This window comes from Clupea harengus, chromosome 18, assembly GCF_900700415.2.
Source record: "Clupea harengus chromosome 18, Ch_v2.0.2, whole genome shotgun sequence".
Taxonomy (NCBI): domain Eukaryota; kingdom Metazoa; phylum Chordata; class Actinopteri; order Clupeiformes; family Clupeidae; genus Clupea; species Clupea harengus.
The window spans coordinates 26313873-26328045 of record NC_045169.1 but is presented as its reverse complement, the minus strand read 5'-3'; the positions used below and the strand labels follow the sequence as shown (position 1 = coordinate 26328045).

At 39.8% G+C, this 14173-nt stretch overlaps 1 protein-coding gene across 1 annotated transcript in view; it reads right to left on the bottom strand.

Moving 5' to 3' along the window:
* Positions 1–13752, bottom strand: part of LOC116224585 (C-type lectin domain family 4 member F-like) — a 49484-nt gene extending 35732 nt beyond the window's left edge. The window contains exons 1-7 of the mRNA XM_031584767.1: positions 13703–13752; positions 12233–12307; positions 11092–11142; positions 7915–8046; positions 7581–7604; positions 7050–7130; positions 5711–5794 (exon numbers count right to left, since the gene is read on the bottom strand). Coding sequence (XP_031440627.1) covers positions 5711–5794; positions 7050–7130; positions 7581–7604; positions 7915–8046; positions 11092–11142; positions 12233–12307; positions 13703–13736 — 481 coding nt within the window. The 5' untranslated portion in view covers positions 13737–13752. The remainder of the gene's footprint in view (positions 1–5710; positions 5795–7049; positions 7131–7580; positions 7605–7914; positions 8047–11091; positions 11143–12232; positions 12308–13702) is intronic.
* Positions 13753–14173: the final 421 nt, after the last annotated feature.

Sequence of the window (14173 nt, the reverse complement as noted above, 5' to 3'; positions counted from 1 at the left end):
ACGGAGTTTATCGCTAATCTACTTGTGGAGTTGTTTGGAGAGGATAACTTTCAAATGTCACTGCCTGTGGATAGAGCTCATCGAAGCTTAGCTCCTAAACTGCGAGAGGGCGACAAACCCCGATCATTCATCGTTAAGCTACATCACTTGCACTCATACCATACCAATGTCATTTTTCAAAGCCTTCAGCCAGTCAGTATCTTCTTTTATTTGGAATAGTAAAGCTGCACGTATAAGGAAATCATTTATGGAGAGACCTAAAGCCTGTGGTGGATTGTCCCTGCCAAATCTCCGTTCATATTACTGGGCTGCTAATCTAAATGCTATCTCTCTATGGCTAAAGGACTGGAATGACACAGCCCCTGCGTGGCTTCAAATTGAACTTGCTACAAGTAGGCCACACTCACTTCCTGCTTTACTCTGTGCATCTTTACCAACAATAGTGAATAATGTGAATGGAAATGTAATTGTAAATCAGTCTTTGCGCATCCTCAAACATCTCTCTCTACTATCCTTTAACAAATAATCATCTTTTCCAGCCATCTCTGTTAGACAATGGCTTCCAGATCTGGCGTGATAAAGGTATACATAGCAAAAAGGACTGTACTTAAAAACACTTTTGCCAGCTTTGAACAGCTGTCCGCAAAATATGAACTGACAAATGCTCACTTCTTTTGCTACTTACAAATCAGAGATTTTGTGCGTAAGAAATGTCCTAACTTTCCAAACCTCCCTCCCTTATCCTGCTTGGACTCTTTGTTAAAGGTTAATTTGTTAAAAAGAGGTAGAGTATCAATGATTTATGCAAAGATCATGAACATACTGAATCCCTCTGTATCTCATATAAGGGAGGAATGGGTTACTGATAATGGGGTAACACTTTCTGATGTAGAATGGGAGATGGCTCTTTTCAGGGTACATGCCTCGTCTATTTGCTCAAGACATACCTTAATACAGTTTAAAGTCTTGCACCGTCTGCACTATTCAAAGAATATTTCCAGATATAAATCCTGTTTGTGACAGATGCAAACAGGCCCCTGCGACCAACAGCCATATGTTATGGTCTTGCTCAAAACTCACTGAGTTCTGGGATTCCTATTTCAAAACAATTTCCCAAATATATAATTATCATATTCAGCCTTCTTCTGCAACTGCCATTTTTGGTATCACACCGTGTTCAGAGGACTCCAATCCACCAGCAAACCTACAACGGGTCATTGCTTTCTCCTCATTATTGGCTAAGCGTGCCATTCTTTTTTATTCAAAGCCTCCAACACATAATCAATGAATCAGAGACATGATGCAAAACATAAAACTAGAAAAAATAAGATGCACACTGAATGGCTCAATGAATACATTTCATAAAACATGGGATCCTTTTATACAACATGTACATGCGTTACCTGGCCTAGAACTGTAAATATATATTGTATTATATCTTGTCACTGTAGTATATCTACTGATATACTGAAATATAGGAATATAAATATATGAAAATACATTAAATATATACGAAATATATATGAATAATAATAATAATATATTATAATAATAACAAATAATTTATAATAATAATAATATATTAAATATATATGAATAATAATAATATATAATAATATTAATAATAATAATAATAATAATACATAATATATAATAATAATATATGAAATACTGGGATGCTGTTTTCTCTTTTTTTTTCTTTTTCTTTTCTTGTTCCCTTAGGTCTGTCTGTCATATGTCATGTGAAATGACAATTGTTGTTGTAACATAATTTTATATCATATAACTTCTAAAATGTATTGTCTGTAAATTGGTAAAAAAAATCACCATAAATAAAGTGTAAAAACAAAAACAAAAAAAAGAGATTAAAATCTATTGTCTATAATCGCCACTATCCCTCACCATTTTCACCTTTACATTTATTTTTCAACAATAGATTGAAGTTGACTTAATACAAATTAAATTCAGGTCCTACAGCTTCTACTCTCACAGATTCGCCTATATCCACGTAGACATGGGGCATCATTCCACTTCTGGAATATATCAATCCTAACACAGTCCTCTCCATCAACATGGGCGTTATCTGGCTGGTTAGTTCCCCAAAACCTGAATGAGGAGCAAATAGAGTTCAGTGAATGAATACATGTGATGAATGGTAATCATACTCTATTAAAGGCTATTACATTTTAAAACAGAAATCCCATCAGGTAACAGATATCAGTTAATTACTATGTTAAGCAATCAGTAAATGGATAACTTAATTGTAGAGTACTGGTATGTTAATTGCATTTTGCAGAGACAAAGGTAAAAATGTTTGGATTGTACCAACTTTGGGTCTGTGAGGGGTGTGTTGTCCACCCAGCGCCAGCTGCCCTCTTTCTGAACATCAGTTAAACCAATCCAGTGTTCAACTTTGTCCTTTAGGAAATCCTAATGTAGGAAATATCACTCATCACATAATTATATCAGGTAAGGAAATTATCCTAAATGGCCCTCGGAGACACGTATCATTAACCTGTTGTTTAACTGTCACGTCTACGCTGAACCCAGCTCCGGCCACGCCCCCCTTTTTTCCACTCTGAACTAATTCCTCACTCAGATGTGTGCGTTGCAATGCGTTGATCCAACGGATGAGGGAGGAGGAGTCTGGCGCATGGGGTTGGGTTAATAACGGAGACGTTATAGTGAGATTGACAGGACAGCTATCACTCCACTAGCAAGCTGTTTACCTTGTGAGTAGTAGCATGCTAACAGGTGGCTCAGACACCTCGCAAATCCTATCAGACGTATTTTTCAGTTACAATAACAGGGTTTTTACATTGTACAGTGTCTATTTCTCGGTAACTTAAAAAAAAATCTAAGCAAAAAAAAGTCAAACAAACAACATTTAGGTAAAAATACGACCATCTACAGAGTTTGGTCCGCCATCTTTTTTAGACGTGAGCATAAACGCGATCTGATTGGCTGGCGCCTGTGCTGTCAGTTATGCATGAAAGGTGGAGGGACCGGTATAGTTAATAAGAACATGCCATAGTCAATAATTCAATGATCTTATACCTAGTTATAATTGTTACTTTTATTTGGATTTAACTAGCATGTAAACATTCCTGGGTGAATATACCTTGGGCTGACCTGGGGAGTGAGGTGTGATATTTAGACTCTCACCTTCCCCCCCAGGTCGACACAAAGAGCCCTGCACCCATGGCTTACTTGAATAGACGGTAACACCCCTAAACTCAGCTTTTTAAGAGCAGATCCCTGAAGGAATAAGTCAGATGAGTCTGAGGTGAAGCTATGAGTGGACCTTCAGGCTTTGTCTCACAGTGGTGGCCGCCACTGTACAAGATTAAAACCTGGATCATGACTGACTAAAATCCAAGACTGGTCTCCAATATATGGTATAAATTATATCCTGTTAAAGGCAATTTGATTGGCTGACGCATGCGTTGCCTCTCGAAAAGTTGAACATTTTTCAACTCTTGCCGCAACCAACGCATGAAACCGAGCGCAACGGAGCCACAATTCAGTTCGGCAACGGATGACGTCATCCCGTTCAAAGTGAATGGGGATCCGTCAACCTTGACGGATCAACGCATTCCAACGCAACCGTGTGAGTGTGCCGTCACACACCTTCGCTACAGCCTCAATCACCTTCACAATCCCCTGATCGCTTGCACCTGCCTCAATCACTTTCACATTCCCCGGATTACACAATCACCTGCACCTGTTTCCCACACTATTTATACTCCTCACTTCCCTGTCGGACCTCATTTCTTTACGGACTAAACCCGAAGACTACAACTCCCGACCGGTTAATTCCTACGATTCCGCGAGTCCCAGGTCGCACCGTTCCCTCCAGTGTCAGACCGGTGATTTCCAAAGCCTCAGTTCCGCGACTCCCAGGTCTTGTTTTATGTTCGGCGCTATCTCGCGCCCCTGCGCCCAATACTTCCGTGCAGCGCTCCGGCCTCACAAGATTTTACGTTTGTTTTCCACATAGTTTAAATATTCAATTTCCGTGTTTTCTGAGCCTATTTTTAGTTATCTTCTGTGCTTTTCCCATTTTAGTTGTTTTTTTGCGATTTACAAAAAGCAAAACAGAAAAACTAAAAACATACGTATAAAATAAAATGCTTTTCCCGTTTTTGACATTAGATTTTTTGTTCTTTATAATTCCATTTTTCTTTGTTTTTTGCCCTTGTTTTTCCTGTTCCTTCGGCCTTGGCTCTCAGAATGAACTGTCATCAATTCCACTACCTTTGTGTCTCCTGAAGTCCATGACATTAACACATGATGCAAATAATGCTGTATATATATGCAATAGCCATCCTAGCATTCACACAAATGGTCTGCACACTTGTAAACAAGTAAACAGTTTCTGCTCTCAGGTATGTTGGAGGTATAGGACAGGGGGCTACTGCACCAAAAATGAGTTCACCAGCCACTACTGATTAGAGTTTAGTACATTAGTGTTAGATAGTAGACCATGACATATTTTAAGGGGTTAATATGTCATACCATTTCTTGTTGACTGGTAATGATAGCCAGGTGTCCTCCCATAGTCACACAGGCATCTCTGCTCTCAGTCCAGTTCATCACATCAGTGGAGAAGTGGTAACATGATCCATCAAAGTACTCCCAGTCATCAGCACACTTCCTCACTCCTGTTTAAGGGATATAATTCAAAATGACCACCAAAACTGACATTTAGTTTGTCAAGATTTGTTAAAATACTGTATGTATATACCGCTACTTTGAGTGAAACAAAGACATCTATTACGGACCACATTGCCTCTGTCTCTAGGTCCTGCCGCTTTGCGCTATTCAACATCCGCAAAATCAGGCCGTACCTAACCCAGTATGCCACCCAGCTGCTGGTGCAAACCTTGGTGAATTCCCGCCTTGATTACTGCAACGCCCTCCTAACGGGCCTGCCGGCTTGCGTGGTGAAACCACTACAAATGATCCAGAACGCGGCGGCGCGTCTGGTGTTCAACCAACCGAAGAGGGCACACGTCACCCCGCTACTCATTGACCTCCACTGGCTGCCTGTAGCTGCTCGCATTAAGTTCAAGTCACTTATGCTTGCCTACAGAGTGCTTGATGGTTCTGCTCCCACCTACCTAAATGCTCTTGTAAGGGCAAATGTTACACCCAGGATGCTGCGCTCTTCTAGTGAGCGTCGTTTGGCACTGCCGTCTGTGCAAATACAGCAGTCCAGACTATTCTCATTTGTAGTTGGTGGAATGAACTACCCAGCACTACCAGAGCAGGGGCGTCCCTCTGTACCTTTAAGAAGCTTTTGAAGACCCAACTCTTTAGAGAGCACCTCCCTTCCTTACTGGCACTTCGACTAGTGCGTAACTTGCAATTACAGCAGTTACATTTCTGCACTTCTTTTTTTATTTTTTTTTATTTAATTTTGTTATATTTCTTATGTAAAGTAGTATTTATTTATTGTTACACCAGGTTCTATTGCTCGTAGCTTGACTTTTCTCTCCCTTGTACGTCACTTTGGACAAAAGCGTCTGCTAAATGACTAAATGTAAAATGTAAATGTACTACAGTCATACTGATAAGTAGTCCTCTTGTTCCATGGTCAAAACCTTATATGGACAGACCTGTTGCTTTTTCAGTACTTTTGTGCACCAGAAGGAAGAAGACAAGGTCTAGAAACCTACAGTTCACCACAGATGTATGGAAATCTCACCTTGTAGCTCAGTCTTCAGCTTTGTGTTCTCCTTGGTGAGATCATCATTTCTGTTTTTCTGCTCAATTAACATCCTTTCAGTTTCTGTTGAATGAAAGATACGAACAGTAGACTATGCCATTAAAAGATGTCCAGATTAATTACATAATTCTATGGGCATTAAACACATTTTAAATATCATAATAATAGGGAACTTTCCAGTCAGTTTCACGGGGAACAGGTTTTCCCTTTGCTATATGAAACAGAAGGCAATCATTTTCTTATTCCCCCCCCCCCCCCGAGAAGATTATTATTAAATTATAAACAGAAGTCGACTAACTCCTGAGAAGTCAAGCTAATTCAGAGTTAATGACTTAGTAAACAAAAATGCATTACCAAACGCTCAATCATAGTTAACAACGTATTAAACAAAAATGCATTACCAAACGCTCAATCATAGTTAACAACGTATTAAACAAAAATGCATTACCGAAGCATTCTCTCACGATTGGATTCCAGTTTTATTGTTATTTGTATCTTTACCATGATAAAAAAAGTCATGCCGATACCAAAAACATGTCATCACGTGTAATCATTTTGTTGTCATTGCATTGTGTAAAGTGTTTTTAAAGAAAATTAGTCAGATCACCACTGAGTGTCATGTTGCTCTGACTGTGAGAGAGGAAAAACATTGTATGGTTGTGCAGAAGAAACAAAAAAGGGGACGAGTGTGTGGTGGAGGGTTAGTGTTAAGTGTGGAGAGGCAAGGGAATGGTGGGGTGTTGGGGACGAGTGTGTGGTGGAGGGTTAGTGTTAAGTGTGGAGAGGCAAGGGAATGGTGGGGTGTTGGGGACGAGTGTGTGGTGGAGGGTTGGTGTTAAGTGTGGAGAGGTAAGGGAATGGTGGGGTGTTGGGGACGAGTGTGTGGTGGAGGGTTAGTGTTAAGTGTGGAGAGGCAAGGGAATGGTGGGGTGTTGGGGACGAGTGTGTGGTGGAGGGTTAGTGTTAAGTGTGGAGAGGTAAGGGAATGGTGGGGTGTTGGGGACGAGTGTGTGGAGCTGGAGGGGTTTTGGAGCAGCTTTGAGTCGGTCGTGGGTGCTAGAGCTGCAGCCATTGAGGATAATCAGCTAGGGTAGAAAATGTGAGTGCAGCTCAGGTGGTGAAGTTGGGAATAGGCGCCTGTGTGAATATGTGTAATGCTAAAGTAGAATGATCAGTAGAATAGGGTTAGCTTTAAGTTAGTAGAGAGTTAGTTGACAGGTAGTTGAGAGTTAGAGCTAGTACTTGATATTTGACTGACTTCATGTTGGTTATCCATATTAAATCTTGATGAAATATCTCCAGATGTGTGTCTTTTTACCTGTAAGGTTAGCCTCCAAACTCCTTGTCATGGCAGTGGCAGTGGCATTATCACACTCCTCTTGCGGCATTCCCAACTTATCTGTGATGTTTTGTGTAATAAAAAAAAAATGTATGACAGCTATCCATATAAAATGTAAACATACCTTTCAGCTAAGAGTCCATGATGAACACGTCTATTGAATAATAATTCAAATAGGACATTTGTCCTTAACTATACAAGTAGAACAGAAGATCTGCCTCATGTTCTTTACTTTCCATGAAAAACAGGTGTAACGGGGAATGTAGTCTTTGCCACGTAGGACTGGATTTTCATGCAAACATAGAGTAAATGAAAGACATTGTTGAGTTTCTGTGGTCTCCAAATGAGAGTCTTTCCGTCTTTTAATTTGACTATTTACTCAAATACTCACACACATTTTCACTCATTCATTGTCAGATTGACTTATTCTGTCCTGGTATATTGCTGTCTTTCATCCTCTCACACAATGACTCACTCTCTCACTCATGCTCTCAGCTCACGGCAACTCACCTGCATTCTCCACCCTCAAAAAATCTGTAAATAGAATAGGGGTTATTTTGTTATATTTATCACAGTAATCTATGTCTATATAATGAATTACGTTTTGATTTTTCAATGTATTAATTTAAATATTTCAGAACAAGACGAATACATGTTGCTATCTTATCATTTTCAGAATTACATATCACAGAAGTACTAACATGGTATATGGTGGTAGTAGTTATTTATTGTTGACACATTTTGTAGATTTTTAAGCCAAGAACGGACTATAAAATACACACTTTCTCACTTGCTAGCACACTAATGAACATGGTGAACCCTCACTTTTTAAAAACATACTCACATAGCACTTGAAAAGCCACAAGAAAAGATCCAAGGATGACACAGAGGACGGCCAGGATGGTTATCTTCAGTTTCAGGAGACCCATCTCATCCACGTTTAACTGGCAACAATTTGCTTCCTCAGAACTCTGATCTGGGGAAGAAAAAGACCTTTTAAATGAGTCTGCAGTTATCCCAGTTAGGGTGACCAGACTGAGATTTTGCCTCATCGGATATTTGTGTTTCTGTCCTTCACAAACTAGTTATTACCTCCTTACACGTTTTGGAAAGGGCATCTCCCTTACGTTCCACCTTCTTGCGCGAGCTCTGACTGTAGAGAGAACTGTCATTGGTCGACCGCCTTCCCAGTGTTGCCAGATAGGAAAATTATCCTCCAAATGCGATAATTTTGTGCCTTTGATACTGTGATGAATGTAGCGTCAATTACGTGATGGCTTGCATTTGGTTGGTGACGTGATTGAGGATGTGAGACACCTGGACAGAAATTTTAAGAATGGCATGGTGCGTAACAAATGGCGTATCTATCCCTAGTATTTTGAGATCATCAAATTAACACCTAACAACCTATTTAGTGAACTTATTTTGTTTAATTTTTAGAGTTAGAAATAAAACAGACTCGAGTAGCACAGGAATCCCGCCTGTTTGAGACTGTGGTGGCAAGTGCACGGCTCTGTTTGGTCGTGAGTGAGTGAGCCTCGCGAGCGTGCAGACAGACGGTGATAACGTCTAGTAAACAGACTTGGAGCAACTGTACGACCCAAGCTGGTGAAAGCTGCGATAATCAGCTGCTGGATATAAAGGTATAGCACATGAAGTTTTAAATAGTAAAAGAAACGTTACATTACAATACCCCATTTCCAATCTGGCAACACTGAGCACCTTGCCACCTCCACTAGTTGCATCGTTTACAATAGTATATGACATCTGCATGTAAAAAAAGATGTCAAAACTTCATCGCGGGGAGGGGGGGGGGTCATCTGCATGTGAAAAATATGTCCAAAAACTCCATCAAGGGGGGAGGGGGCGGGGTCCGCGACGAAGCGTCCTCTTTTTCACAAACTCAAATCTGGTCACCCTAACATAAGGTGACCAGACGTCCCCGTTTTCAGGGGACAGTCCCCGTTTTTGGTGGCCTGTCCCCGGCTGGAGCTGTCCCCGGAAATGTCCCCGGTTTTCACTGTGACCAACAACCGACCCGGGATACAAATAAAAAAAAGAAAGAAAACAATGACCAAATGTTTAGTTGCGTAGCCTACACGCCTCGGGCTCAAGCAAGCCAGCCAGCAGCCAGGGGGACAAGCTCTAGCTCAGGCGATTAGCGAACGGTGTTTATTGTAAGTGTCATTGTTTATCATCTGTATGTCATATATTATTTAACCTATGATATGTATGTAGCCTATAATTTGCAGTGTGCAACTAACTTTGTTAACTTTTTAACATTAGCAGTGATACTAACTACAGTACTATGACATTTCAGTTTCATTAGTCTGGGTTACTATTGAGAGGTAGTTGGCAACTTGACAATAAATTAAACCACTTGAAAGCCAGAAAATACTCCTTAAACTCGCTTTCCGTACATCCAGTTGCGCTTCCCGCTTACGTCTGTCTCGTTGTTTGTGTGACAATGACATTAAAGTACTTTGAACTTTGATAGTTCTGTGGAAGCAAAAACAGTCTCACCAGTTCAATGTTAAGCAGTGGGTTTCAATGTGCTAAAATCTTTAAATGAGTCATGTGCTAGTTAGGCTACATAGATAGACAATTACAGGTAGCCTAGAATAATGGTAGGCCTACATTACTTAAAAACAAACACAAAAAAAACATGTGTTCTTGTGGTGGTCTCTTACAAGACACTAATGAAATTAGTTCTTCACATATTCTTTATCAACAAATATGTCAACTGGTATTTTTTGCTGAAATTGTATTTTGAATCTTTTTGTTTGTTTGTTTGTTTCTTAAATCACTTTTGGTATAGTAATACCTAAAAAACAATTCCAAAGATCCTGGAGTCTGATCTGTATGTTCATAGTTCCAGCTGATTTTCACACAGAATATAGGAATACAATGCATTCAGTTGCCTCAATGGCCTTAACATTTTCTATGCTGGAAAAACCTACACCTGTCACCCATCCGTGCGGACCAGTCACTTATCAGCCAAACACAGAGGTTAGGCCTACTGGGAAGCTTGTGCATGACGTCAACGAAGTTCTTATCACTGATATTGTTTTTTTATTATCTGGCAAAAGGTTGTTACCTTTACTACTCTTCATTTCAGCCACTTTGTGATTAGTTTTAAGAAGAAAACTCTTTGTTTGACATTCCCCTTGCGATTTACAAGAACAAGGGTAAGATAAACTGCTTTTATGAATAAGGGCCCAGTCAGTGTCCCCGTTTTTCGATTACAAAGACAAAAACATGACATGTTTTGGAGGTGTTAACGTGTCTAAACTGAAAATGTCCCCGGATTCTGTCTCAGAAATCTGGTCACCTTACCCTAACATATGTATTAAAAATCATTAACATTATTTATGTCAGTTACAGTTGATTTACACTATCTATATTCATTGTGATGGATATACAAGCATTAGAGAGGACTAGATATTCATTGTGCACTTGTGGTGTATTCCCATGGTGTGCTGGTAAAACTAGAATAGTTCCCCTTCATCCTCAGGGATTGACTAAGAACTATTTTAGAATTTATATCCATTCAAAGTGGGATTAAAGCAGCATTAAGGAGTTTTGGTCCAAAACAGGTGAGATTACCGCCTACAATGTATGCAAAAACCAAGGAAACGCTGAGAACAGCAAAGCTGAAATAGATAGAAACTTGCTAGCATGCTAACTGGTGTCTTTTGATGATATAATTGCCGATGTCATTCTGTAAAGTTTGTATCTTTTTCTTCACAGGGTGGTCTACATAGAACTGTATAGTGCATAGCCTTGGCAGCTAGCCAGAACGAAAGGGGTCTCTATCTGTCCTTCACATGACCATATACCTTCAAAATGAATTTGAAGATGATACTTAAGGTAGTTGTTTAGAAAAGAATGAAAGTGTTAAATTCTTGCATTAAAGAGTTTCTGTCATTAACCATTAAGTTGGTGTCTCAGCCTGAAGCCTTGAAACCTGGCACTGGTGAAAAAACAACAAATCATTTTTAAAATCCAATGTGGAACTAACCATTTCCTTTTGCCTGAACTTCACCGGACATCTTTTCTGAAATGTTTGTACCTGTAGAGGGCAGCAGAGAGAGGGGGTATTTCAGAGTTGACAATAGTAGGAGACAGAATTAGGAAATAAATGATCATAACTAAATGATGGAGTTCGATGTCCACCTGTTAAAATGGGCCTCGAGTGTAACTCTATAGCTGTACAGGTTTCTTTAAGAGCCACATACAGGCCATTTACCATGAGGGCTGATACATTACCCTTTTTCTTTTTTTTCAAACATTCTTCAAAGTACACATGCCTAACATGGGCAAAATTCTTTTTTCACCCTTTTAAAAAAAATCCTGGGGTGTGTCAGGGGGCTACAACGTGATTTAGACAAAAAAAAAATAAAAAAAAAGATCTGTTTGCCTTCATTCAACCCTCCCGAAATGTTGCCACATGAATGTAGGGACCACAGACTTTTGAAGCTGCCGACTTGATCGAGGCTAACCCAAGGCACCACCACTAGGTGGCCCTTCAAAACAGTACGTTTAGTTTTTGGTGCCTCAGTCAGATGCCTCTAACAGCTTGCAACACCATAGAGCCGTGTTCATTCATTTATGAATTGACACATTGGAACCTCCTCTGCTAAAATATACAGGAAGAATACTGGTGTAATGTTGGCATCCTCTTCCAAAAATGTAATTGTAGGCCATCTTTACAAAGCCATAGCTTAGTGTGCCCTCAGTCAAAATGTTGTCTTGTTTTGTTCATGAAAACTTCTTTTATCTGTGCTATGATCATCTATGTGGCTTTTTGCACAGTGACACACACAGTTACTGCGCTCACAGCCCCTACTACACACGCAAGTTTCGGTAAGATTGAACAAAGGCCCACAGAGATATTTAAAGGTGAAATCCTTATTTTCCACTTTCTTCAAAATGATTCTTAAGCCAAAAGACACTTTAAGCCCATGTTTGGCATTTGTCTACTTATGTAAAACAATAGTGGTAGGCCCATAGCTCAACACACATACTGAAATGTAATCCACATCTCTAGGTAAGTTCAGTATAGTTTACTAACAATATGATGTGTAATAAATAAAAATCTACTGGGCCGTTCAAAACCATTGAATGTACATAAAGTTAAAGCTCACTCGCTTTTCAGTTACCTGTGGTAGAGTCCTCTGATGTGTCCTTTGGCATTGGATTCGAGTAGATTTTGTCTTCTGACATCCTTGTGATCTCTAAGATTCAGTCAAGAGGTGATTGTGAGCTATAAGACAGAAGTCTGTCTCCTGTCAGTCTCTTTAACTAAGGAGGTTCAGCTGTCAAACAGGGTTATCTGCATCTGTGTGTGAGAGTTCCCCTACTAGTCCTCTCTCATACCCTCACAGGACGTACGCACTTCTCTTGTAAGTTCCTTAAATGGAACGGAGGTTTTGCACTGTGGACCAGGATGTTGTCACCTATCTTAAAGACAATTCATGTAGAAATGTAGTTAACTGTTATCCGCGGTTTATACATTGATTTTGAAAAACTTTCTGCAGCCCTGCAGTTAATACTCATGTGGGACCTATTGTATAACATGAATTATTTTAACAGATCCTTTTATCCAAAACATACTACAGATATATAAAGTATATAACGTATAAAGACGTTGTTTCTTATTTTTATGTCCAAAACCACGCATGTTTTCACTTAACTATATCATGAAATGTGTAACTCAAGAGAAAATGTGTCACACATGGAAGTGGCTGATGTGGTTAGTGCATCAGCAGCTCTCTCTCTCTCTCTCTCTCTCTCTCCCTCTCTCCCTCTCTTTGGCAATAGATGTTTGTCAATAACTCTTAAATGTGTCACACATGGACGTGGCCATGTAAGTTTGCACTCAAATCTTCATTCTCACGCCCTGAAAGCCACAGCTAAAACCATATGGGGTGCCTCAGAACATACGATACTGTAAGGCAGGACGGGAACCTTTGGATTGGAAAACGACAGATGGCCTTCTTCAACTTGCAAAGTGAATGGGGATATGTCAACCTTGACGGATCAACGCATTCCAACGCATATAGGGAGCCGTGACTAAAAGTGTGAACGAGGAAGTAAAAACCCTTAAGAGATTTAGAATTGAGGTGTCATGTCTGCCCTGAACCCAGCTCTGGCCAAGCCACTTTTTCGACCTTATCGGCCCACTCACACGTTTGCGTTGGAATGCGTTGATCCGTCAAGGTTGATTGGGGTGACGTCATCCTTTACCAAACTGAATTGTGGCTCCGTTGGGTTCCGTTGCGTTGCGTTGCGTTGCTTGCAGCAAGAGTTGAAACATTTTCAACTTTTCGAGAGGCAACGCATGCGTCAGCCAATCAAATTGCCTTTTATGCATAACTGACAGCACAGGTGCTAGCCAATCAGATCGCGTTCATGCTCACGTCTAAAGAGCGCGAAGCTCAAAAAAAAAGATGGAGGACCAAACTCCGTAGATGGTCGTTTTTGCTTAGATATACTGAAATGTAATCCACATCTCTAGGTAGGTTCAGTATAGTTTACAAACAATATGATATTTAATAAATAAAAATCTACTGGGCCATTCAAAACCATTGAATGTACATAAAGTTAAAGCTCACTCGGTTTTCAGTTACCTGTGGTAGAGTCCTCTGATGTGTCCTTTGGCATTGGATTCGAGTAGATTTTGTCTATAAAATGTCTTTTACATGTTGGAGATACACCAGCCTCAAATAAACATCACTTTAACTCTCACCTTGCCTCTTAATCTGGTATTAATCCTATAACTCCACACTAGGAAGTTCCTAAATTCTTGTAGTTAGAAAGTATAAAAAATAATATAAACTCTAGTTGCTAACATTCAAAACACAACTCTTCTACAACCTCTCAGGCACTCAAATCATTCTTCTTCATTATTTGTCAGAATACATGAAACTGAAACATATTCTCCTGTCACTTTGAGTTTTAATGATCTGTCCTTGATTTAGCTATATTTGATAGCATTGTACCTCACATTAGGCCACCTCTGGATAGAACAACTGTCAAATAACCAAATGTATCCAGATCAAAAGAGATTCAAATCCATTTTCTATAATTGCCACTATCCC